This window comes from Pituophis catenifer, unplaced genomic scaffold (assembly GCF_029215685.1).
Source record: "Pituophis catenifer annectens isolate HBS135680 unplaced genomic scaffold, rPitCat1.0.hap2 SCAF_3, whole genome shotgun sequence".
NCBI classification, from domain to species: domain Eukaryota; kingdom Metazoa; phylum Chordata; class Lepidosauria; order Squamata; family Colubridae; genus Pituophis; species Pituophis catenifer.
In genome coordinates this window covers 53,075,730-53,101,391 of record NW_027256883.1, presented here as the reverse complement: position 1 = coordinate 53,101,391, position 25,662 = coordinate 53,075,730, and the positions used below count along the sequence as shown (strand labels likewise).

At 37.3% G+C, this 25,662-nt stretch overlaps 1 protein-coding gene across 1 annotated transcript in view; it reads right to left on the bottom strand.

Annotated features, from left to right (window-relative positions):
- The window catches only part of MTCL1 (microtubule crosslinking factor 1), a 103,807-nt gene that overhangs the window by 29,443 nt on the left and 48,702 nt on the right, over positions 1 to 25,662 (bottom strand). Inside the window, exons 4-6 of the mRNA XM_070940624.1 lie at positions 19,208 to 19,267; positions 6,699 to 8,024; positions 5,694 to 5,849 (exon numbers count right to left, since the gene is read on the bottom strand). Coding sequence (XP_070796725.1) covers positions 5,694 to 5,849; positions 6,699 to 8,024; positions 19,208 to 19,267 — 1,542 coding nt within the window. The remainder of the gene's footprint in view (positions 1 to 5,693; positions 5,850 to 6,698; positions 8,025 to 19,207; positions 19,268 to 25,662) is intronic.

Below are 25,662 nucleotides of genomic sequence, written 5' to 3'. Positions count from 1 at the left end.
CATGTTTAAATCAGAAATGTGTTCCACTATGTTTGATGAGCTTATCACCAGGTAACTGTGGTAGATTCTTGCTATAATCACTGGAATTACATTGTTGAATGTCACCAAAATTACAATTCTTAACGTTCTTTTAAGATACATTTTAACCATGTAACATACATTTTACACGATAGTTGTAATTCCTTTAACTACACTATTTAGTTAGGGGCCAATACATCAGGCTCAATTTTTAATTGGTCCATGAATGAATATTTGTCATCTCTATTTGTCTATGATAATAACATGGCAGTTTTTCCAAAGGCATTCTTATCATCACCTTGATCCTGTCCATCTGCTTTATCCATTATCTCCTTCTTCAACTTCACTCAATCTTATCATGAGTGGTTGTTTCTTTCAGCTTTAATCTTTTTGAATCAGATATACAAAATTTGTCTTTTTTCTTGCTAATCATTATCTGAATGAAATAATTTTTATAGGTCCAAGACTGACTGGTTCTTCTTGCAGCCTATGGAGCTCTTGTTCAGATTATAATCTGGTCCTCTCTCTCTTTTGCTTTTCTATGTCCAGTTTTTGCAGCCTTGTATTTCAATTGGAATGACTGCTGCTTCATCATTTGTTGCCACAGAAACATCCTTATACTTTGTCCCAAAGGTGCTTTTTCAGGAGGCAACTGGACCTTCCTGTTTCTTCTTTTGAAGAAGTTTCACTTCTCATCCAAGAAGCTTCTTCAGCTCTGACAAGCAAAACATCTTCAAAGGAAGAAACAAAAAAGCCCAATTGCCTCCTGAAAAAGCACCTTTGGAACAACCATGACCTGGATGACTGAGAATCTCTACAGATCCTTATACTTTATGATCTAAGTTTGTCATTACCTTCTTCAGAATTAACTTCTCTCTCCCAGCATACTGTCCATGTTCTTGAATTTAAGAAAATAAAACTATCAACTTCACTTCTTGTATTTTCTTTATCATTAACTATACATAGATTTAGTCTTTTTTGTAAGATGTTAGGTAAAACTTTATGTACAACAATTACTCCAATGTTTTAATAATTTCCATATGTTATCCATTGCTATTCTTAGTATGAAAACATACACTAATCTTTTCCAATCTCCAGACTAGAATCTTTATTTTGTATTTGTTGTCATAGAGCTAAGGTCACAGAAATTTAAAAAATATAGACTTCCAAGAACACCAAAGCTCTGGTTAGGTATATTTACTGAAACAAAGTATATCTAATGCAAGTGCTATTTGGAGAGAAAGTGAGATTCAAATTCTTATGCCTCTTTTCCCCCAATGCATTATGGTATGTAGCAAACAGGCTAAAAGCCATTCTCAGAAAGAAAGAGTAGTTTCCATCTCTCTCTTTTTGATAATGGGTTATTTGATTTGCTTGTAACTATTTAAGAATTTTCTGTCACACCATATCCCATAAAGATTATTTATTTTCTCATGATCTCTATTGAGGTTGAAGAGCTCCTTTCCTTTTTCTCCTCTGGATGGAAATAATTTCTATTCTAACCTTCCTTTTCTTCAGTTCAAAATGCCCAGAGAAGGTAGGGGGAGAAATCTTCATCTCTTCCAGAGAGATGTATATTGGGGGAGGTTCTGACTTTGTAATCAGTAATACATCTCAAATTAGTATTATCCGCCAGGAGGATCAGAAACTTTCTGGCACAATTTAGTCTTTGTGGTCTATAAGTATTCTGTGAATGCTGATTTATATCTAAGCAATAAATTCATTATTTTCCTGTTGTCCAACTTGGTTCCCAAGACTCTACATCAGAGTCTGAAAAACCAATAGGTGCTTTGGGGAAATTAGAAGGCATATTAGGAGTCCCAGGCTTCTGTGTGTATTGCAAACAGAACTGGCAAAGATGTCTATGTCTGATTATTGTTTTTAAATGAATCCAAATATTCCAATCTGCATTTTCTACATTAACTTATATAGTCTAAGGCTATTTGCTTCTGACAGTGTGAGAATTTACTCTCTCAGCTGTTAGCACTTTAATTGCTTGATCTCTTGCAGCTTTAAATAGTTCAATGGGCATCTCATTTGATCCTGGTGCTTTCTTATTTGACAGCTGGTCCATTGCCTGTCATATCTCATTTTGTAGGAAAGAAGATTCATTCACACATTATGTCTATACAAATTATTCTATGATTCCCTAACCCAATTTGTAAAGAGCTTCAGAATAGCCTTTCTATCTTCCTTTAATTTCATTACTTTTATTAGCTTTCTTCCATGAGTACTAGATTTGTCTTTTGAGTTTTCCCATGAATACTGTACTCTGATCTTAATTTTTTTTCTTTAATCACTTCTGCTTGTTGAAAGTCTTTATTTCCATATTTGCTTTTTGCTTGATGTGATGTAGATGTATTCAATTGTCATGCATAATTTTATGTCTTACTTTGGCTCTTATAAAATACATTGTTTTGAAAATCAGCTGAATCTTTTCTTTGGAATTTTGAGAATATTTTTTTCACTTAGTTTTTATGATGTCTCTTATTTTTCTATAACTCCTTAGTTTCTTTTCTGCATGGCATCTGTATATGGCCTGTTTTATAATCTGTATTTCAGAATGCTATGGCTCACTGATTGCAATCCTCTATGTTCTCTTTCCTATTATGTATTAAATGTTATTTTAATGTTGTATATCCCATAATGCCCATGTGTAAATTATACATATGTGGCTTGAAGCTGATTCTCTCAATAAATAAAGAATTATCTTTGCAAAACTCTGTTAACCTTCTTCATTATTACATTTTACCTAATCTAGTTCTCCTGTAATTTCAGATTTTTCAATTTCTTCAATGTTTACATTTCAGTCACCGAGTTGTAGTATTGTGCTCTTTCCTAATATTGCATTTAGCCCTTCTCAATTTTGCACTTAGTAATTTTTTAGTGTTTTTCACCACTGCCCCCAAGAAGTGTACATTCTTATACAACATTAATGCTGAATGACACCTTTTGAGTTATAACTAAACACATACTTGCAATATCCTTCTGAAGTATCATTACCATTCTTTTGGCTGGCTTCATGCCCTGATACATATTATATTAACTGAGTTAACGAAACCCTGTTCATTTATTTCAAAAATATTTTCATTCATTTTTCTTTATTCATTCTTCGCACATTCCATGTATTTAAGTTACATCTCTCCTTGTAAAATGAGAAAATCCTCTTTCGTTACTGACTAGATTTCTTTGCAGGTTTGATCTGACTACATTATCATCTCCAGTTCTATTTTGAAAATGAATGTCTTTCTACTTGGAATCTCTTCACCTACCACATAAACTTGTCTCAATGTTCCAGCCATGTCCATAGAGTTTTCTTGGAACTATGCAGAAATCATTTGCCACAGTCTTCCTTTGAGTTTGAGTTTGGAATTCCTTCTTTTAGTAGCATTATCTTCACTCAGATCTGTGAGCCTTATCTATCCTTTTCCTTATTGTGGATTGCTGTTAATGTTACACCACTCATTCACCCCATCGGCAAGGGTGACTTGACATGGAACTCCCACTCCCATCTGCATTACTATCAGGATCAATAAAACTATTGATGCCACTCCCCCATAACAGGTCAGTAATCCTTTCCTGCGTTTCAGCAAGTGTTTTGAATAAACTGATTACTTTTTTGAAAACATATAAAGTCTCTGCTTTTGGGACAATTCACATGTTTTTCCTCCATAAAGAGGGAATCTAGCACCAAGTTGGCAATCTTGGACCTTAGAAATTTTTTAAGAGATCATGCTTTTAAACAACATAGGCCATTTAATTTATTAACATACTTCTAAAGTATATTTCTGCTAATATCAAGGTTCTTTTTGTCTTGACGATATGTCCTTTTCATTATTTTTGAGCATAACTAAATCACAATTCAATCAATAAATCAATCCAAGACTTGCAAATCTGAATGCTACATGTTTTGCTCTCTGCACCTTTAATCTACTCGTCTTCAATCTAAAAAGTCAATTTCTAATATACTTAATGGCCAGCAAATCAAATATTGAATTCACAAATTTGTCTTCCATCAGATAGACTTTTTATTTAAAATGTTGCTTCAAAATTTAAGAAATTAAGTGTACATTAATTCTCCATTAAAAATGATTGGAATATTGAAAATTTACATTAGGAAATATCTGAATTAATGAAATCATTGCTTTTCAGTCAATCATTTCTGGTTATTTATTGCTGGCTTTTGATGTAAAGATATAGAATCACTTCAATCTAGATTATAGGACTGTATAATTGACAAAATGAGATAAGTGCTATTCCACAATGAACATTTGCAGTCATCCACAGCTAAATGTTCAAAAATGGCTAGTTCTAGGCCGCATTATCAACCAGACATTCAAGTAAGACTGTTCTTCTAATTCTTATGGCAACTCTCAATATAGCATATATGACTAAAATAAGACCTAACAATGTAGTGCCTTCAAAGAGATTGTGGAGCTCTATGTTTTGAAGGCTGTGTTCTGATCTAAAAAATTAGAAGAGATGAACATAGAATTGCTTTTTGCTCAATTTAGATTCAGATAGGTTAGACTTTAATGCCCATTTAAACTCTGAAACAGTACAGCATTTCTATAGCAACTAGATAAAACTGCTGGGTGAGTTCATCCATGTCCATGGGATGAGGTATCACCAATACATTGATGATGCCCAGCCATACAGTATATCTCTGTCCCAGGTGAAGTGGGTGTTGCAGTGGACAACTTTTTGTAATGTCTAGAGGCTGTGGGAATGGGGAACAACAGATTTCACCTTAACCCTAGTAAGAAGGAATGGCTATGGGTGGGCTCCTCTGTACCCAGGAGTTTATCATCTTTGGTCTTGGATGTGGTTGCACTATCTCAGACAGACCAGGTGTGTAACTTGGGGGTCCTCTTGTATTCATGGCTCCTGCTTGATGAGCAGGTGACAGCCATGGTCAGGAGGGCATTTGCCCAATTCCACAATGCACCAATGATGCCCTTTCTAGGCAGGGAGGCTTTATGCTTAGTCACTTATGTCCTGGTCATCTCCTGATTGGACTTGCAGCATGATCTACATGGGCCTACCCCTGAAAAGTAACTGGAAGCTTTAGCTGGTGCAGAGCGCAGGTGCATGAGCCATACTGGGTGCCTAAAGGACGACACATATAACACCCTTCTTCAATGGACTGCACTGGGTACTGGTTTGCTTCCAGGTTCAATGTTCAATTTAAGGGGCTAGTCATCACCTATAAAACCTACATGGTCTAGAGTCAAGTTATCTATGGAACTGGCTTCTCCCCAACTCATCAGCGCATCTCATCTCAATTAAGCAAGAAAAGTAGCCTGCAGATCCCAACAGTCAAAAGTTTCAACTGGCAGTATCTAGGAAGAGAACGTTCTCTGCTGCTGCCCCCTTGTTGTAGAACATCCTGCCCCTAGAAAATCATAAATGCAAGAACACAGTTTTCCCCCCATCACCATTATAGTGCAAATGGTGATTCATGGTAAATGAATCAATTGCTGAACGAAGGCTATCTGTATTGGCTATCATGAAAAAAATGCTAAAAATGGTCAGATTTCCATTTCATTAAAATATTAGATGGAGTTAAATATGAATTATAGGGCTCGAAGGAATTATTCCCTCTATTTTGCCCGGGCTTCTATGACAAATAATTACTGTTCTCTTTCAATGAATTTTTATTCAGCTGTGCTAACCTCTAGACTGAAACAATTCTTGTTTTCTGGCCTGTAGAATTTAAGGTCTCCATCAGTTCTGCCATGTGGTTCTGTTGTGCCTTGTTGTTGATGAATCTCTTTCTCATCTCCGTGGTCTGGGCTGCGCTGCCATTCCATCTGATCCTTTTGTTTGGACTGTTAGGTGCATGGGTGGGGATTGTTAACATAAAGAAAATCAGGACGGGGGAGATTAAAAAAACAAACAAAAATGGATAAGGTAGGCAATTGAAAAAACTACAAGACAAAAAAAAGCGTGAACAGAAAAATCAACTTAAATGCAGTGTGATAAGCAAGTGACGAGAACAGAACTAAAATAAGGATGAGCAAAATAATGGGCTGAAACATCTGAAAAGCAAAAAAGAGAGAGGGGAAAGAATGCAAATACTGGTTATGAGGCGCATGCAATGGGGATGCATGAGTCAAACCAACAGCAAGCGTATAAGTTATGGAGTATATGGGGATACAAGGCTCTTCCAACCTTATCTGTGCTGTGCAGAAAAATCCCTATTCAGTATGGCAGCGTGTGAGAGTATGATTCCAGGAAAATACATGATGAAAGGCAATCTTTTGTTGGCTACAGGGCCTTTTTATTCGCCCCTTACTTATATAAAAGAACTAAAAGTGGGCTTTTTAAGTATATTTCATCTTGGATTTTTATTTTGGCATGACCTTTTGAAATACATTTCATATTAACGGTGTAAGAGAAAGTATGTGCTTATGTGTTTTGTTAAATATCAACAAAACAGTAAGTAATGAAATACAGCATCCAATATAATAACAAAAAATTCAGATGCTGTTTGTTTCTATTAGCCTTTTTGTCGTGAGGAACAGCCTCTGTATGAAAATAGCAGAGTTAAAAAAGGATTTACAAATATTTTACAAATTAATTTCAAAATCATAACAAAACAAACATAGGTAAAATTAGCACCAGAATGCAGCAAGAAAGACTAACAAAACTGTAAAAGAAGCAAGAAGTCCACCTACCTGGAAATCTATAACTAATTCCTTTCCTTGGTTTCCAATGGGTGAATCTCGAGAGATGGATGTAATTGTGGACAGAAAACTAGAGGACTCTGTAAGGTGTGGAAGAGGGGAAAGATCTTCCAGTTGTTCTTTGAAGCCAGCCCCAATGTTATCAACCTTCTCCAAAAAGGTTTGCAGTTCTTTCTGAAAATGTTTCATCCTTGAATTAATAGTGCTTAAAAGTTCTGGTTCATTATTGTTCCCCTTTTTTCCCTCACTTTTTTTAAAAATTTGCTCAGAGGAAGCACTGCTATTTATTTGGATGTTTGTTTCATATATTAAATTGTCTGTATCAATGATAAGACGTTCCATAGCTCTTTCAAGCCTTTCAGCCTCATATTTGATACTGATCAATGATTCTGAGTTCTCTTTGGTCCTTGTTAAATCAGTGGAACACAAGTTACTAACTTCTGAGTGTTTCCCACTCCCAAAACCTGATGTCTTTTCATATAAATCTTCAGAATCACTTTCACCTCCAATAGGTCCTTCTCTCCTTGGTTGAGGTAGATGACTTTCTTCATTGTCATTCTCTTTCTTTCCTGTCTCACTCTCAGCATCACTATCTCTGGGACTGCATGTTCGCAATCCTAGGTGAGAGGCAAGGTCATAGCGCTGCACATTAGATAACAGTACACGATTTTCATATTGGAGCTTCATCACCTTTCCATTCAGTTCATTGATTTGCATCCGGGCTGACTTCAGTTCTTCTTGTAAGGATCCGCTGCATTTGGATGCATTTTCATCAAACCAACCAGATTCTTGTCCAGGGTCAAACTTGAATTTATTTAATTCATTTGTTAGCTGCTTATTGTGATCTTCAATTTCAGAGATTGATCTCCTAAGAAGTTCTGCTTCTTCTTCTACAAATTGCAAATGATGACGCAACTCTGCAGCTGATTCCACAGGGTCACCATAAGGTGAGGTAGGAATGCTTGAAACACATTCCTGGTTAAGACATACTCTTTCATACTGGCATCGCATATCCTCCATCTCAGCCTTAATTCCTCTATTTTCCACCTCTAGTTCTACTAACTTTCTGCCCAATATGTTAGCTTCTTCTTCCACTAATTTTAAACGAAGCTTCAGTTCAGCTTCTCTTGTGCTGGGTGGTCCTCCAGCCTCTCCAATCGGGAGAGGACTTTCCACATCCCCATAGATGGATTTGTACTTTTGAAGCTCTTGTTCCAATTCATCTTTCTCTCTGCTTAGCTTGGCCATCTTCTTACGCATCAGTACTGCTTCCTCTTTGGCAAACTGAAGCTGGCACTTCAAATCGGCACTGTCTTCCTGCCAATAAAAGCAACAAATATGAAGTTAAAAGGAAAAAGACAAACATATTCTGGCCATAACTCTGTAAAGCAACTTTTTCTAGCCTGTTATATTGGATTTCAACACCATCATGGGCATACAAGGACATAAAATTAGGGAAGGGGTGTGTGTGTATGCACACACATCAGAGGTGGTATTCAGCAGGTTCTGACCAGTTCTGGAGAACTGGTAGCGGAAATTTTGAGTAATTCGGAGAACCGGTAAATACCACTTCTGACTGGCCCCGCCCACATCTATCTTCTGCCTCCTGAGTCCCAGCTGATTGGGAGGAAATGGGGATTTTGCCTTCCCCTGGAGTGGGAAGGGAATGGAGATTTTACAGTATCCTTCCCCTGCCATGCCAGCCAAGCCACGCCCACCACACCATGCCACGCCCACCAAGCCACATCAACAGAACCGATAGTAAAAAAAATTTGAATCCCACTACTAACACACATGCACTCTACAAAATTCAGTTAAGGAATTGCTAGTTAAATGTTGGTAAAAAAATACTTTGCAATAATTTTTCAAAAACTGATAGTCATAACAGTCTGATAGTCAGAGCCGACCCTCTGGAATGGGCTGCCCACCGGCCTCAGGACAGCCCCTGACCTCCTCTCCTTCTGCCGCGAATTGAAGACGTGGCTTTTTCACCAAATGGGCTGAATCCGTAGGGTTGATTTTAAAAATTTGAATTTGAATTTATTTTAATCAATTTTAAACTGATTTTAATGTTTATGTAATTTTTTATGTTCCTTTTGTAAGCTGCCCTGAGTCCTTCGGGAGAAGGGTGGCATATAAATTAATTAAATAAATAAATAAATAAATAAACAAATAAATAAATAAATGAATAAGTTGTACACTTTTAAATGAAGAAAAAAAACCAATAATGTATAATGTAAAAATTGAAATTCCTTTTTTTACATTAGGTTATTCAGAATATAAACTTTTAGATTCCTTTCCACAAAATACATACTTATTCCAGCAAAAACAAGTTATAGATTAAGTGAAAAACCAAATTATATCCTTTTTAGTTGAGCATTCAATACCATCATTCCAGACACACTTCTAACTAAGCTAAATCAGCTACAGGTACCTGAAGACACTTGCAAGTGGATCATAAGCTTCCTAACAAACAGGAAGCAGCAGGTGAAGCTATGCAGAATCACATCAGATACCTGTATAGTTAGCACAGGGGCCCCCCAAGGCTGTATGCTCTCCCCACTTCTCTTCTCTCTGAATACCAATGACTGCATCTCTAACGATCCATCTGTTAAACTACTGAAGTTTGCAGATGACACAACAGTGATTGGTCTCATTTGAGACAATGATGAATCCGCATACAGATGGGAGGTTGAACAACTAGCCTCGTGGTGTGACTGGAACAATCTGGAACTGAACACACTCAAACTGGTAGAAATGGTGGTAGTCTTTAGGAGAAACCCTTCCATACTTCCACCTCTCACAATACTAGACAACACAGTATCAACAGTAGAGACCTTCAAATTTCTAGGTTCTACTATATCGCAAGATCTAAAATGGACAGCTAACATCAAAAACGTCATCAAAAAAGCACAACAAAAAATGTTCTTTCTGTGCCAACTCAGGAAGCTCAAACTGCCCAAAGAGCTGCTGATCCAGTTCTACAGAGGAATTATTGAGACTGTCATCTACACCTCTATAACTGTCTGGTTTGGCTCTGCAACCCAACAAGACAGACACAGACTTCAGAGGATAATTAGAATTGCAGAAAAAACAATTGCTACCAACCTGCCTTCCATTGAGGACCTGTATACTGCATGAGTCAAAAAGAAGGCTGTGAAAATATTTACAGATCCCTCACATCCTGGACATAAACTGTTTCAACTCCTACCATCAAAATGACGCTATAGAGCACTGCACACCAGATCAACTAGACACAAGAATATTTTTCCCCCGAATGTCATCACTCTGCTAAACAAATAATTCCCTCAAAACCGTCAAACTATTTACTAAGTCTGCACTACTATTAATCTTCTCATTGTTCCCACCACCCATATCCTTCCACTTATGACTGTATGACTATAATTTTGTTGCTTGTATCCTTACGATTTATATTGATATTGTTTCCTGATTGCTTATTTGTACCCTAGGACTATCATTAAGTGTTGTACCTTATGATTTTTGATGAACGTATCTTTTCTTTTATGTACACTGAGAGCATATGCACCAAGACAAATTCCTTGTGTGTCCAATCATACTTGGCCAATAAAAAATTCTACTCTATTCTATTCTATTTAAAAAACTATATGGAATTTCATGATTTCCAATAGAACAGAATATATGTAACTCAGAGTTGAACTAAGAGTCTTTGGAGCTCTCTATGCTTCACTGTTTATCTGCAGACCAGGGGTGAAATCCAGCAGGTTCTGGAGAACCGGTAGCGGAAATTTTGAGCAGTTTGGAGAACCAGCAAATACCACCTCTGGTTGGCCCCAGAGTGGGGTGGGATTGGAGATTTTGCAATATCCTTCCCCCAGGAGTGGAGTGAGAATGGAGATTTTGCAGAATCCTTCCCCTGCCATGCCCACCAAGCCATGCCCACCAAGCCACACCATGCCCACCAAACCACGCCCACAGAACTGGTAGTAAAAAAATCTAGATTTCACCACTGCTGCAGACATTTCATTACCCAACTAGGAAACATCAGTGTGAGCGAATGTGAGGTTGCTCATAGCTTCCTAGTTGAAACTATGGTTGAGTCTGTCCATGTGTTGTGAAATTAAGGAGTTTTCATCATGTCTTTTGAAAACTAGTCAGTGTTATGGATGTGTTCTGCTAATCTTCTGCCTGCCTGTCCTACATAGTAGTTATTGCAGCCCTTACACTCTATGTTGTAAATGACTCCTGATTTTTTCTTCTTGGGCTACTGGGTCTTTTAGTTTATTTAAGAGGTTTTGGAGGTCTGTGGTTCATTACTGTGCTATGGTGATGCCATGTGGTTGTAATAGTTTGTTGGTTGTTTCTAAGGTATTGATGTATGGTAGTGTAATCAAGCAGAAAACAATACCCCAGTGAAGAGACTATCAAGGAAAAACTGGGCAAGGCAAGCTACTGTATCTAGACAAGGAACAAGCCCAATATTCATACACACTAATAATGTTACCTAGTTGGGATGAATGTAAACAAATAAGTCTAGAGAGCACCAAGGACTCAACGGTTCATAGTCTTATCAGACATGCTCAGATATCCCATGTCAGATGTTTGTTTTTCAAAATAGGGACAGACAATCTGCTCCACTCTGTGTAGGTATGTTATGAATATAATGCAATATTCATATAGGCACAACAAAGCCAAACTGTTACTTACAATGCAGGTCAAATATCTTTCTGGAATTGTTAATGATATAAACTACTGTAATATTATATGTCATCTATCTTTTGACAGTCTCAACAGATGGCAGCACTTTTTTCATTTTGTCAGGACTGGAAGCTAAGTGGGGTTAGACTGGTTAGTACTTGGGATGCCTGATACTAAAGAATTCCAAAATGGTAAGATAGTCTGAAGAAAGACTAAAGACTAAAGAAAACACTGAGAAGATGACATCTGCAAAATACTTCTAAACTGTTGCCACGAAAATTGCATAGATGTGTCATGCCTTCTTCAAGAGGCTGTATGTTATTTGCATGAAAAAAAAAGAATAGAAAAAATAGAAGTAAAAAACAAGGCAACATTTAAAAGTGTTACATATAATCTGAATACCTGTTCATTTCTGTTATTATTCGTTGTATTTACTGAAATTTTTATCAAGAAAGCAGTTTCAGAAAGATGAAAAAAGGAGTTTCTTAAAAAGAGAAAAATTCATCAACAATTGATGTTTAGACTACTAAACAGAGTACTTAGGAGACTTCACTTTAGAAATAGTTTTTTGGCATGTTTATTAAGAGAGCCAGTTTGGTGGACTGAACTAGAAACTGAATTTTAGTCCTATCTTAGACTAAAGCCAACTAGTTGATTTTAGGCCAGTTACTCTATTTCAGTCCCAGGAAAGATCAATGGCAAACCATTTCAAAAAAATGTTGCCAAGAAAACTGCATGGACTTGTCCATGTAATGGCCAGGAGTAAAGACTAACTCAAAAGCACAAAATGTCTGTATATTTTGACTGCCATATTGAAAATGAAACCTATTACTACAGAATCAAGAAGATAAATCCATTTTTTTATTTCTGTGAATATCCAAAATTTCTTTTTTACTTTCTTTTTTAATTAAAAAAACCTCAATTACTATCTTAGATATGAAGCCAAACATTCAAAATTATTATTACCACTTTTAAAACTTAGCATATATACATTATGATAGGTGATAGGTGGCAGAGGAGGCATGCTGTGGGTCCTGTCAGGCCAATTATTCCAGCCGGCAAGGCCCAGGAGGAGGGCTTTCTCTGCTGTTGCTCCTGCTCTCTGGAACATCTTGCCGCCCAATGTGAGGTTGACCCCCAACCCTCCTATCTTTTCATAATGGCCCAAAGATGTGGCTTTACGAGTCAGCTTGGGGCCCCAGTGGGGAAACAGCGCAATGGAGGTGTTGATTGACAGATCCCCCCTCCCCCCTACTCTACCCCCCTCCCCATGTGTCTTTGGTTTTAATGTTTGATTTTTATGTTTTAACTTAGATGTAATTCTAACCGGCCCAGAATTACCGTGTGGTAAGATGGGCAGCCAATAAATTTTATAAATAAATAAATAAAATAAAATATAAATAAATAAATAATCATGGAATGCCAAATGGAAATACATAAGAAGAAAAATGCAAATCCAGTACCACTGAAGTTAAATAAGCAATATAATAAAATCTCAGTCCAATAAAATGCATAAAGATTAATACAGATTTTGTTTAGAATAATATCAGTCTCATTAATTCAATTTCCTTAGAATTCTGGGATATAAAGTTCCAAATCATATGTGCATCAAAAGAATGGAAGAAATTAAGTTTAAAATAGTTTTTGACTTTATTTACTGTCTTGTATTTTATTTTTCCTATTGATATTAAATAATTTAACTATTATTTATCTGTTTAGTTCACTATTTGCCCTGTGACATTCTTAAAATGTAGATATTTATATGTGCATGACATCAGTCTCTGTTATGAATTATTGTCATTTTTGGTGTTGTATCTATAATATATCTGTTAAGATTTTTTTCTCATTTTGAATATTCACAGAAATAAAAAAATCAAAAGGAAAAAAGTGCTTACTAAATAGAAAATTGTTTTCATATACATAAAACTCAAATGATAATAGCCAATAGCCATGTGCAATAATAGCTTCTTAACTAATTTTAAAATTATCAAGAAAAATTGCTTAGAAGCTACTCATGGTGTTAATAAACCATTTGATAAATTGTTCCATTTCTACCAACAAAACTTAAAAAAACATGTTATTTAAACCTTGTTGCAGATTGAGTATGAACTGAGACATATCAAGAGCTTAATTATGGGCACCCACAGTTCCTGCTGCTATCAATAAAACGATGAAAACATTTTTGTGCCATCCTTTTTAAGTGTGCATGCAATGTTTCAATACATGTACATATGGGGTGGGACAATCATGATTTTGTGAGATTGGTTTCATTCCCCCAACAGACATCACTGAGCTTATGTAACTGACATTCCAAATCCAATTCCAAGTTTATATATTTATAGCACATAAAATTATATTTGTCTATTTAGAAAAATGTCTGTTTGGATTCAATAAGATTTATTTTCATAGAACCATGTGTGAGATGGCAATCTAAAAACAATTCTGGCACTTCTTAATTTGTGCTTGTCTATCAATACCTGAGAGACAGAGAGGCAAAAAGGGAAAACACAACAAACATTTGTAAACAGATTTGAAACAAATTCTACAGCAAACATTTTCAGTACAACAAACATGAATGCTATTGATCGCTTACATTAAATCTAGGTAAGTTTAATTTCCCATCTTTTCATGCCCCTAGCCTTCTGTATTGTGTAGATACACAAATAAACATTACATAAGTATACAATAATTGTCAAACTGCATGCTAAATAGGTTTGCATGGTAGGGAAAAAGACTATTAAATGTTACACAGCATGAGAATAACAAATTAATATTGTAAAAGATGCAAATGAAAGCTCCATGCATTGGAATTCAGGTGAGCTTATTTCTTATTAGATAAACCCGTAATGTGAAAATGAGCCAAACAATAAGTGTTCCCCATTTTTAAAAATTCACTTATCAGATTTTGAAACTCATAACAGCAGAATCAGGTTTCTCTTAAAGCTTTCCTATACAGGTAATCATTGACCTAAAACAATTTGTTTAGTGACCATTCAAAGTTATAACGGCACTGAAAAAAGTGACTTATGATTGTTTTTTACACTTAGTTTTACAGCATCCCCATGGTCACATGATCAAAATTTGGTACCTTGGCAATTGATTCATATTTATGATAGCTTACACTGTCTCGGGGTCACTTGATCACCTTTTGCGACCATCTGATAAGCAAAGTCAATGGGAAAGCACTTAACAACCGTGTTACTAACTTAACAACTGCAGTGATTCACTTAACTGTGGCAAGAAAAGTCGTAAAATGAGGCAAAACTCATTTAACAACTGTCTTGCTTAGCAACAGAAATTTTGGGCGCAGTTGTGGTTGTAAGTCAAGGACTAACTGTAATCTTTTCTTCTATTATTTCATTTTCCTGACAGAATTATATAAGCTTAAATTTTAAGATGAGCTATCTTAAATATGAGACAGAAAAAAGTCATATTCTTAATGAATCTAATGTGATCCTCCAATTTCAAGGGTAGATTATCTGAGAAAAATAGGCTTGGGTTATATTAGTTCTGTCAATATGAATGAATAATCATCATAATAGAGGATGGCAGAGCCAACAGCCCCATGCCCTTATTATATATAGGTTTGTCTGCTCATATAAACAATTCTTTTAGCATACTATATAGTGTATGGATGGATATGTATAAGATGTATTGAATTATTTCTGCCTTACTATACAAAGGACCAGAGGTGAGCATCACATACTGTAACAACTGGTTCGCCCAGAACCGAAAATGTGAGCGTGCGGCATCGAAAAACGGTGATTATATAGGACAGGATAGCGCCAGGGTGGGCGGGGCCATCTGCTGGTCAGAACTATCGGTTCGCCTGAACCAGTCCAAACCGGCAGAAGCCCACCACTGCAAAAGGCTCTCAAAACAGGGCTTTCTATTCAGACACCAGAATCGGAAGAGTGCATGTGCATGGACACAGCTTGACTCTCAAATAACTTGAAATATATATTAGATGCATACATGATGAGAAACGCTCAATATGAACAAATTAGGGCTGCAGTGCTAAAGCTGTGATGAGGCTGAAACTTAATCACAATCTCATACATAAAATATGTATATATTTTATATATTTGATTAGATGGGTGATACAAACAAAGACATAATATCCCATTACCATGGTTTTTGGCCAGGCAGAATACACTTACTGGAATGTCAGCAAAATGAAATGGCAACATAGCTGTTGCCCAGGAAACTGGGTCAGTGCCAACATTCCTACCTTATGCTGAAGAAACAGTTTTCTTTGTGTTCTGACCGCTGCTTGGCATTTTCCAAGAAGTTCCATTCTGCAACTCTGCTGAACAGAAACTTTTTTTTCAATAAAACTAAATGCAGAAAGAGTGCAGTTCTATTTCCTCTGTTCTACATGTTCTTGTAGTAGATCCTGGAGTAATCCAGTATAATTCTGAGTTGTACAGCAAGTTTAACAAGTAGCAGTATATTCATGTTCAAAGAACAACTCTGATAAGGGTTGCAAACTCTTCTTACTATCAATGGATTGCATCAATGGATCATGTCCTTCTTATTGCATCAATGGATAATGTCCCAGCAGACCTATTTAGGATGACTCATTTTCATTTGAGGACTGAGACTCAGCAAGGTCTACACCAGGCTGAAGTGAGAGTTTCAGGCAACATTTGCCAATAAACTCGCTCAAATCTTAACTTCTCATAGGCAGGAACAATAGTTAGCAGAGGGAGAGTCTTGTGATGTAATCTGGAACTCATTCTATCCTGTAAGTAAATGTGGTACTAGGCCACATTTGGTACCAGGCAGAATGAACATATGAGCCACAACCCATGCTTCTTCAGAATTTGGGGGCATGACTGCCTGGATTAGAGAGTGATCAATACTGTTAGGATGGTACCACTGACTTTGAAAGAGATGGTGGTATGCCTCTCCTGAAGAGGCCATCCCTGGAGCCAGCTATGTTAGAAACCAACCTCTGCAACTCCTTTTTGTGGAAGATATAGGAAATGTTAGTGCTCCTACTGAAAAAATCCCAGAGAAACAAATTATCTGGATTCTTTCCAAATTCCGGAATCAGGTCTAGGTTTGAAATAGAATCACATTGGCTGCACTGTTGGATGACTTAACTAGATAGCCCGACATCATTCAATATTCTCAATCTCTGGGCTGCTTATGAGGGTTAGGAGTTACAGATATTGTTGTACAGTGAGTCTGCTTTTTCCTAAATGTGTGGTTCCAGTGGGTGATAGTAGGGAAGAAAGTTCTATTGACCATTCCAGTGTGGTATGCCACAGAATTCTCCTCTTGCTGTCCAAGCTGTCCTCTTTCTCTTGCTGTCTGTTTGGTGAAACCATCTACCAATCTAGGATGAAGCATCATCAATATGCCAATGATATCGAAATATTTTGTTTATTTTTACCTCAAAGATGCTTTTTCAAACGGCAACTGGACTGTTTTTATCTTTGAGGAAAAACAAGAAGAAGATCTTTTGCTTCTAATCCAAGAAGCTTCATCGGTTCTGGCAGGATGAGGGGAGCGATAGAAGGATTAATTCTGACTGGATGAAGGGAGAGACTGGAAGGATCATATTTCTTTTCAATCATCTGGTTGTTAATATCTCCCTGAGAGCTCTTGAGGCCAATGGGGATTTATCTGTGCCCTCAGGATTACTATCAAGTGCAAATGAGGGTGGAATATTCTTGCAACTTCTTTGCCAGCCCACTGGGTACCATATGCTCCTCCCCACCCTGTCATGGATCACTTACCTACCTTTGGAGTATCTCCAGAGCTGAAGATGTTGGGGTAGGAAAGAAGAACAGGATATGCCATGTGGCAAAAAAGCGACTGTCTTTTTCTCAGACACAAAGCTGTTTTCTTTAGATCCCAGGTGCAGCGCTTGGTGGCTGCACTGACCTGGCCCACTGTGAGAGGCTCAGCCATTTCTGATGATGGGGCCACTGATCCGGCTGTTTAAGAACTGTTGCTGGAAATATGCAGAAGGCACATGTGGTGCCACCCAGACCAGGCAAGACAAAGTCTGCAGAGAGGCAATAGATATCACGTTCTTACACTTCTGTCCTCCATGCAAAAACCATTTTTCCAAAGAAGACAGAAGCATGTATACGAATGGAAGATCTAAGGAAAACATCTTTGTGTCTGAGAAAAAGATGGGCACTTTTCTGCCACATGGTCCAACCTATTGTCCTTTCCTACCCCGACATCTTGAGCTCTGGAGATCTTCCAAGGTAAGTGAGCGATCGGTGATAGGGTGGGGAGGAGAAGACCCAAGCAGCTGTGAGATCTAAGGGGTGGGAAGCGGAATGTGAGCTATCTCAGTGGGTGTGGGGAGGCTTTGGGTGGCCAGAGGCAGGTATCTTGTTCCTGCATTAGGCCCCCTGTGGTCTTCCCGACCATGAGGAATCCCATGTGCACTTAACGACCCACACATTTCATTAATAAATGCATTGGGAAGAGGAGGAATGGAGCTCGTTCATTTAACATGGTTCAGTTAATGTTACGGCCGTAATGAGCAGATTCCTTTACGGTAGTAACTCAAGGATTACTTGTATACAAAGGGGAGTCAGAAATTTGTATAAAAGGGGAGAAATTAATTGTTTTCAAATTATTATTTCTTTTTTTATTTTTAACTTTTATTAAATGTTAAATCAACATACACTCAGAGTCACAAGTAATACATAGAGACCAAAATTTTGGTCACGTAACTATTATTCTGATATGATATGCAATGGTCCTTTTTTTTATCTTACACTCAATGTTGGATGAAAAGTTAAATAATTTTTCGCTTGCAATATTATATCCTAAAATTATATTGATGAATACAGTATTTATAATTTTTTCTTATTTTCAGTACTTTAACCTTTCTAAATAATAGAATGTTCATAGTTTATAATTTTTATACAAGTATTGTTGCATTGAAATCTTCATTGAAATTATACAGTGTATCAAGATTTATAAAATTACAAAAGGGGAAAAAACAATTGCTACGAAGTAAGAATTTATGCATCTTCTCCCTTATATGGAATGCACTATTTGATCAAATCTCATGAAATCTCATGGTATGTGTATGTCATGGTATGGTAATCCATTTAAAATATTACAGCACTGTAGATTGGCTGTATATCTTGGCAATATAGTTTCAACAATGCTGTTCCGTGGAATGTATGAGTAAGAATGTTTCCAGCTGGTAGTGCAAGTCCACAGAAATTTTTACTGTTGAGGAATAAAAGCTTTCTAGGAAGCTGCAATATTTTTTTCTCACTAAGTAGAAACCCAGTCCTTAAGCCCCAGCTATTTAACAGTATTACTATGAAAACTGAGTGAGGAGGAAAAAATTACAATTACTTTATATTTAGTTGAAGAAAGAAAGAATATCAGGCTTCAGAAACTTAAAACCTAAGTCCAAGTGGGTCAACATGGATGACCTCAGTGTTCCATTTGAACAACAGAAACTCATTTTCCTGAAATCACAAGTATTTTCCTGGGGAAAAAATGCTATAGACTCTAAAAGAATGACACACTATGTGTGTTTTTTAATGTGTTAACTACATTTGGTATTAAGATAATCGTTAGCATATAATTCTGACACAATCTTTCTGCTCCAAATATTCTGACACAAGGTTATGTTATTTTTTTGATATTTTTTAATTTTTTTGCCTCTATCTACAAAAAGAGTTATCAGATCAAAAATTTAGATTTTTTAAAAATAAACATTTCATATAAAAATATTATATTCTGAAAATGTATTATATGTATCTGATTACGAATGGTTACTTCAGATAACATTGTTTTACCATTGACATATATATTGTTGGGAACAATACCTGAGCGAATGCCTTCTTTTCTTTATGAATATCCCTGCTTCCTCTTCTCTTCAGTGAGTTCTGAAAGAACAGAGAATATATAATAAACAAATTTTAAGAATGCACACAAGAGTCCAAAAATAATAATGTAAAGTTTTTTGACGCTATTATATCAATAATTAACTGCATGGCAGTCATTAATAAAAAATATATGCATTTTAGATTTTTCTTGAAGCATTAGGTCAGGACTGTCAAATTCCCAGCCCATGGGCTAGATGCGTCATATGCTGGCCATGCCCATGCCCAGTTTAGCAAAGGGGGAAAAAGTCCCGATACGTCACGTGCAGAGGTGGGCTCCACCTCTGGGCACTGTGCAAAAATTTAACAACAGGTTCCGCTGGTTTGGCTGAGAACCAGCTAATCACACCACTGGCTGGCCCCGTCCGTCCTGCCTCTCCAAGTCACTCCTTATCTCACCTTGCTGGTCTTGGCCATGGCATAGTAGCTGCTGTTCTCTGGCTCCCTCACTCCCTCACTTGCCTCGACCATGTGGCCCCCACGGCCCAGCCCACTTGCCTGCCTTCGCACTGGCCTCCCATGCGGCCCAGCTACCTACTGAGGCTTCCTTTGCCATTCTCCACTGCCTCCCAGGTGGCCCAGCTACCTGCCTGTCTGGTTAGCCTTCCTTTGCCTGTTTGCTGGCACAAGCAGCCTATTACAGGACCTTCCTAGGGCTCCCCAGCCTGTTACAAGCTGAAATGGAGGGTCCCTGGCCCTGATCCACCCTCCCAGGCCCTGTCCAGGCCTTCCTAGGGCTCCCCTGGCCTCTTATAGGCCGAAATGGAGGGTCATTGGCCTCGATCCACCCTCCCCACTGCATTTCCCATGGCTTTACTGTACTTACTTTTCGAAGAGCTGCAGAAGAGGCTGAGCCACAAGACAGGGAAGCCAAAGTCTTTTATTCAGAAGCTGGCGAAACTGTAAGAATGTGAGATGTAAAGAAAACAGCTTTCCCCATCTGAATAAAAGCTTCTCTGCCATGAGGGCCTGCAAGCTTAATTTTTACCCAGTCTGGTCAGGCTTAGTTTGGGCCCAGTCTGCATTCTGCTAATTGGCTAATTCAAATGAGCAGCTTCAGGGATTGGGGCATGGCAGCTAATCAACAAGGGCCTTTCAATTGAGCCCAATGAGACAAAGGAAGCAACCTTCCCTTTTATTGGCTGCTGCTGTTTCTGCCTCAATCCCTGAAGCAGGAAGCTGATGTGGCCCAGTCCAGGCCTAGGCTTGCTGGACACATGGCCCCAGCCTAAGTCTTTTACTCAGAAACTGATGAAAAAGTTTTCCTTAAATTTCACGTTCTTACAGCTTCACCATCATCTGAATAAAACATTTTGGCTTCTCTGTCAGTGGGTCAGCCTCTTCTGGACCTCTGGAGATCTTCAAGAAAGTGAGATCTTCAAAAAGTAAGTAATATAATAGTAACAGCAATAACACTTAGACTTATATACCGCTTCATAGTGCTTTTACAGCCCTCTCTAAGAAGTTTACAGAGTCAGCATATTGCCCCCAACAATCTGGGTCCTCATTTTACCCACTTTGGAAGGATGGAAGGCTGAGTCAACCTTGAGCCTGGTGGGATTTGAACTGCTGAACTGCGGCTAGCAGTCAGCTGAAGTAGCCTGCAATACTGTACTCTAACCACTGTGCCACCTCGGCTCTAAATGGCATGATTAACATTTCCATTATTTTCAATGGGAAGTAAAGGTAATTAAGTTAACATGAATGTAACTATTAAGATTATGTTTAAAAATATAAAAGAACTATATGTTAAAAATGTCCCTGGTTTGCAACTAAATCATTTATGTCCATACTTTGATTTTTGTAGCAAATTGTACATTTTTGTTTTTATAAAAGCAAAATGAATATTCATTGAGAATCAATCTGTTTCTTCAAAGTAGTTCCTTTCTCACCATCCTCTAAAGCTCTACTCCTTACTGATTTTTCTTAATAATTTGTCTATTTAGAACAACATAAAGGAAGGGGAAAAAAAAGGCAACAGAATTCCTAAGGGAGCAAAATCCCTACAGTTATATAGAGACCCTACAGTGGTCTCTAAAGTGGTCTTATTACCACAGTATAAAGCTAGTACAATAACTTTAAAATACAGCTATTACTGTTTCCAAAAAGTATATACTGGTACTTGCTAAAAATTTAGAAGGTATCTATGTTAACAGATAGCTGCTTCCATTAGCAGAAGAACACTTTCCAATATAGGCGGGAATAATCACAAATCCAGCAAGTTTTTATATTTGCTTAAGAGTTTGTGAGAAACCTTTTGCTAATGTTAGAATGAGACTTCACTGAACAACTAATTTAGTTTGTCTTCTTGTAGTTCTTGAAATCCATGTCACAGAATTCAATGTTTCAAAAGTATTCATATCATTTTAGCCATTTTGACATAAAACTGCCAGATTTAAAAACTTTGTTTAAACATTTCATGGAAAAGTCTTTTTATAATGCTACTATTAAGCATTATACATTAGGCTTGTCAAATTTCTTGTTTCTGATCAGATTGCATTTCATAATGCTTCAAGTGTATAATGGCTTATTTAATTATATTAACAGAATAGATATCAGTGAAAATTATAACTTTATAGCAAAAAAAAAAAAGTAAATCCATGGTAAATGGGGTGGGGAGGAGTAAGTGGAATCTGAGTTGCTAACAGGCCCAGTCTGTGGAGACCCAGCGGATGAGAAGGGGAAAACAATTGTGGGGACCCCAGGAGAGCATGAGGTATCTCAGTGGATTGGGGGAAGCCTTGGATGGTCTGCTCCAGTATTAGGCCCCACATGCTGTTCCTCGGCCTGAGATACCTCATGTGCATTTAAAGACCTGCACGTTCGATTAACAAATGCATTGGGGAAAGCAAGGAGTGATCACGTTCATTGAATCACATGAATCAATCAAACGAATGCCCAGGTTACAAATGTAATTGGCAGGCTCTATTACATCTGTAACTGGAGGATTACCTGTATCATGAGAGTGAGTGAGGGTCTCAGGGAAATCCTGCCTTAGCACCACATGAGTCCTGTGTCACGCCCACCCTGGCCATGCCCACCCAGTCACATGCCCACCCAGCCACGCCCACCCAGCCACGCTCACCCAGCCAGTCATTAGGGCAGAGAACCAATTGTTAAAAAATTTGCAGCCCACCACTGCTCACACGACACCGACGACATGAGTTTGACACCTCTCCATTAGGTCATAATAACAAAAACAGATATAATCTTTATCCCAATGTAGCTGGAAAACCATGTATTTCTAGAGATCTTACAAAGAAAATGAAGCAAATTTGAATGCACTAGTATCCAACTTTTATAATTCATAATTTATGAATTTATAAGTATTGTTTTTTGTTTTTAAAGAGAAATGAAGGAAAGAAGCATATGATGTAAGACTTCTGAAGGATTCAGGAGTGTTGATGAAACTAAATTCTACATGCCTAGGAATCAACAGCATTTTTTAAAAAACTATGCAGGAGTAAACTTTAAATTTTTTTAAAAAATGCTAATTTTCTGCCACTGAAGAGAAGGCTGCACCCACTAGGAACAGCAGATGGGCTGATCTTACTTTCCCCCCTCTTCCTTCATCATTTTACTTAATGCATTCAATCTAGCTGCCATTTGCTTATTCCCCAGTCTGACAGGCTCCAGGGCTGCTTGGCTCCATTCTGTCTGATAAGGCTATGAAATACCTGATGCCTTTATGAACATGGATAGTCTGCATTTTTTTGCATTGAAACATAAATATCAAAACAAAGCTGACTGGGAACTAGATTGATACTTTCATTGCTTCAACCACTTCCAATATCGTAGCAATAAAATTTCCATCATGTGGGGGGCGGGGAAGGTATTAAAAGGGGTCTTCATCCTTGAATAGTTTTGGAATCACTGGATTAGAGGAAACTATGCTCATTAGTATATTTCGTATGTTTGGAAATTCAACACAATCAACTAAAATTTTGTTACTTCCTATTTAATTATATTATCATTTCAATTACTCAGAATGCTGAAGATTATAATTTATCTGCTTTTAACAGCTCTAATCAGCTTTTTACTGGTTACACATATGTAATGTAACATAAGCTTGAATTATGATATGATTTATTTCTTCAAATTCCAAATGAAATCTGCTTTAAAGCTCATTGTGATTTGTAACTGCTTATACAGTTACTCCTTGGTTAACAACCATTCTGTCAGGCTTCGATGCTATCTCAAAATAAATGAACTTCCAAACTGCCAATCTTTAAGGAAATTTTCTCTTTATTCGAGTACAGTAACCGGATCCTGGCTCTTCGCGGTCAATACTGACCTTTGCCCCCCAATCCCTCCCTTTCCGATCCCCAATTCTCTGCTTCTCATTGGTTATCTTCCAAGTCACTCTCCTGATTCCTTTTCCCGTCAATTCACAGGAATGCTTCCCCCCTCCTCATCTCCAAGGAGACCGAATCTTCAAAGGGATTTAGCAGGCAAAAGTTCAAGCTTCATTCTCCCTTTTCTATGTCAGTGCTGAGACGCTGACGCATTCATTCAGTTAATGTTTGAAGTTAGGGTTGTTGAGTGTTCTTGAAGTTCCAACTGTTCAAAAATTTACCATCACGTAATTGTGATGCTCAGCAATCAGCTCTTAACAATGATTGTAGCATCCTATGGTCATGTGATCACAATTCCCAACCTTCCCCACTGACTTCCCACAAGCAAAGTCAATGGGGAAGCCAGCAGGTAAGCAGCAAAGTCAATCAGGAAGCCAATCTTCCCCAACCATACAACCTCCCTGAGCACCACTGTGCTTCACTTACCTGCCTGCTGGTGACCCACCTAGAACTTTCATCTTCCTGCTGGCTTCCTTACTGAGTTTGACTGTCAGAAAGCTGCAGGAAGTTGTGAGAGGACATGTTTGCTTAATGACCCACAATCCTCACTTAATGATGCAATCGGGACTGCAGGGATTGCCATTGCTAAGCAATGCGGTCATGGGACTGAATAAGATCAAAGACCTAATATCTAATTATCAAGATTTATCAAATCTTTATTTTATTCTCACAATCAACTAGGGTGGAAAAATAATTGTGGTCAAGGGGACACACCTACTTTGTTTTCCTCCTGGGAAAACAGTTTGTTTTGAGTGGGGCCTTTATATTTATTAGGAAGATTTCTTTTGAGAGTTTGGAGATTGTTTTCTAAAACTGTATCAAGCTTATTTCAGAGTTTCTACTGCAGTTTTAACAATTTTACACTGTTTCCCATATGAAAGCACTTATGCCAGCAGTTCTTAGCAGCCATACCCAGAGGTAATTATGTGGGCTTACATACATAAGATTCAACTTCTTCAGTTTTGTAAAAAATGAAATGCTTATGGAAGTCGACATAGCTATAAAATTGGAAAAAGGAACATTCAACTTCTTTGTCTAAGAGAGAACTAGAACTTAGATATCCCTGTTTGTCATCTTTAATCACCTTAATAACCATGCCATGTTGGCTCAATGTCTGCATTACTAATCTATAAATTTTATTCTTTTAATTATCTATATAAGCAACTGTTGAATCATTGAAATGAGCACAAGAAAAAGAGCTACAGCCATAGGACAAAACTGTGTCTCAATATTGATATAGATAGGAAATGTGTCATACTGAGTAATGCTCCCTTGTCAGATGAAGCACTGATTAACAAATGACTCCTCTATACAGGATCTTTTTTTTCAATTCCAACTTTTTAGGCATTCTTATTTTACGCCTTTGCTTTAATTTCATATATCAAAGAAAAATAACAAATCCACAGACTATTTTGGATCATTAATTAGCTTTCAAAGAATTGTCTGGTTCCAAAATTTGGTGTAGCTGTACTATCAAGTTAACTTCCTTGATGCTTCTACTCCTTTGATATTTCCCAAAGCAGAGCTACAATTTCATTAAAGACAATCATATGAGCCCATGACCTTCAATTGACCCTTAATACCCTTTAAAAAAAGACTCAACTGCCTACTGGCAATTCATTGCAGTGAAATAAGAAAAGCAGGCTGAAATCCAGATCCACCATGCTTATATATAAAACAGATTGTACCAAATACAAAACTGGAAACAGTTACAACAACATTTAATAAAATCTTTACCTAAGAATAAATTGGCTTGTATCAAGGAAGTCAGCACTAGTGATATTACAAATATTATTAACAGAAGCATCTTACACAATTTGGCAGGGGAGATCCAAAATCCCACTAACATCAATGAGAGTTGGGAGTAAGGAAGACTATAAGAGTTCAGTTTTTTAAGACATTATTTCAGCATATAGAATGATGATCTAGCTTATTAATTTGAGTAGCCCTTAATACATATTCAGTATTTTATAATTATTCTTGATTAACAATTTTATAAATTTTGATAATATTTACTAGCATTGTTAATTGTTCTGGTCAACG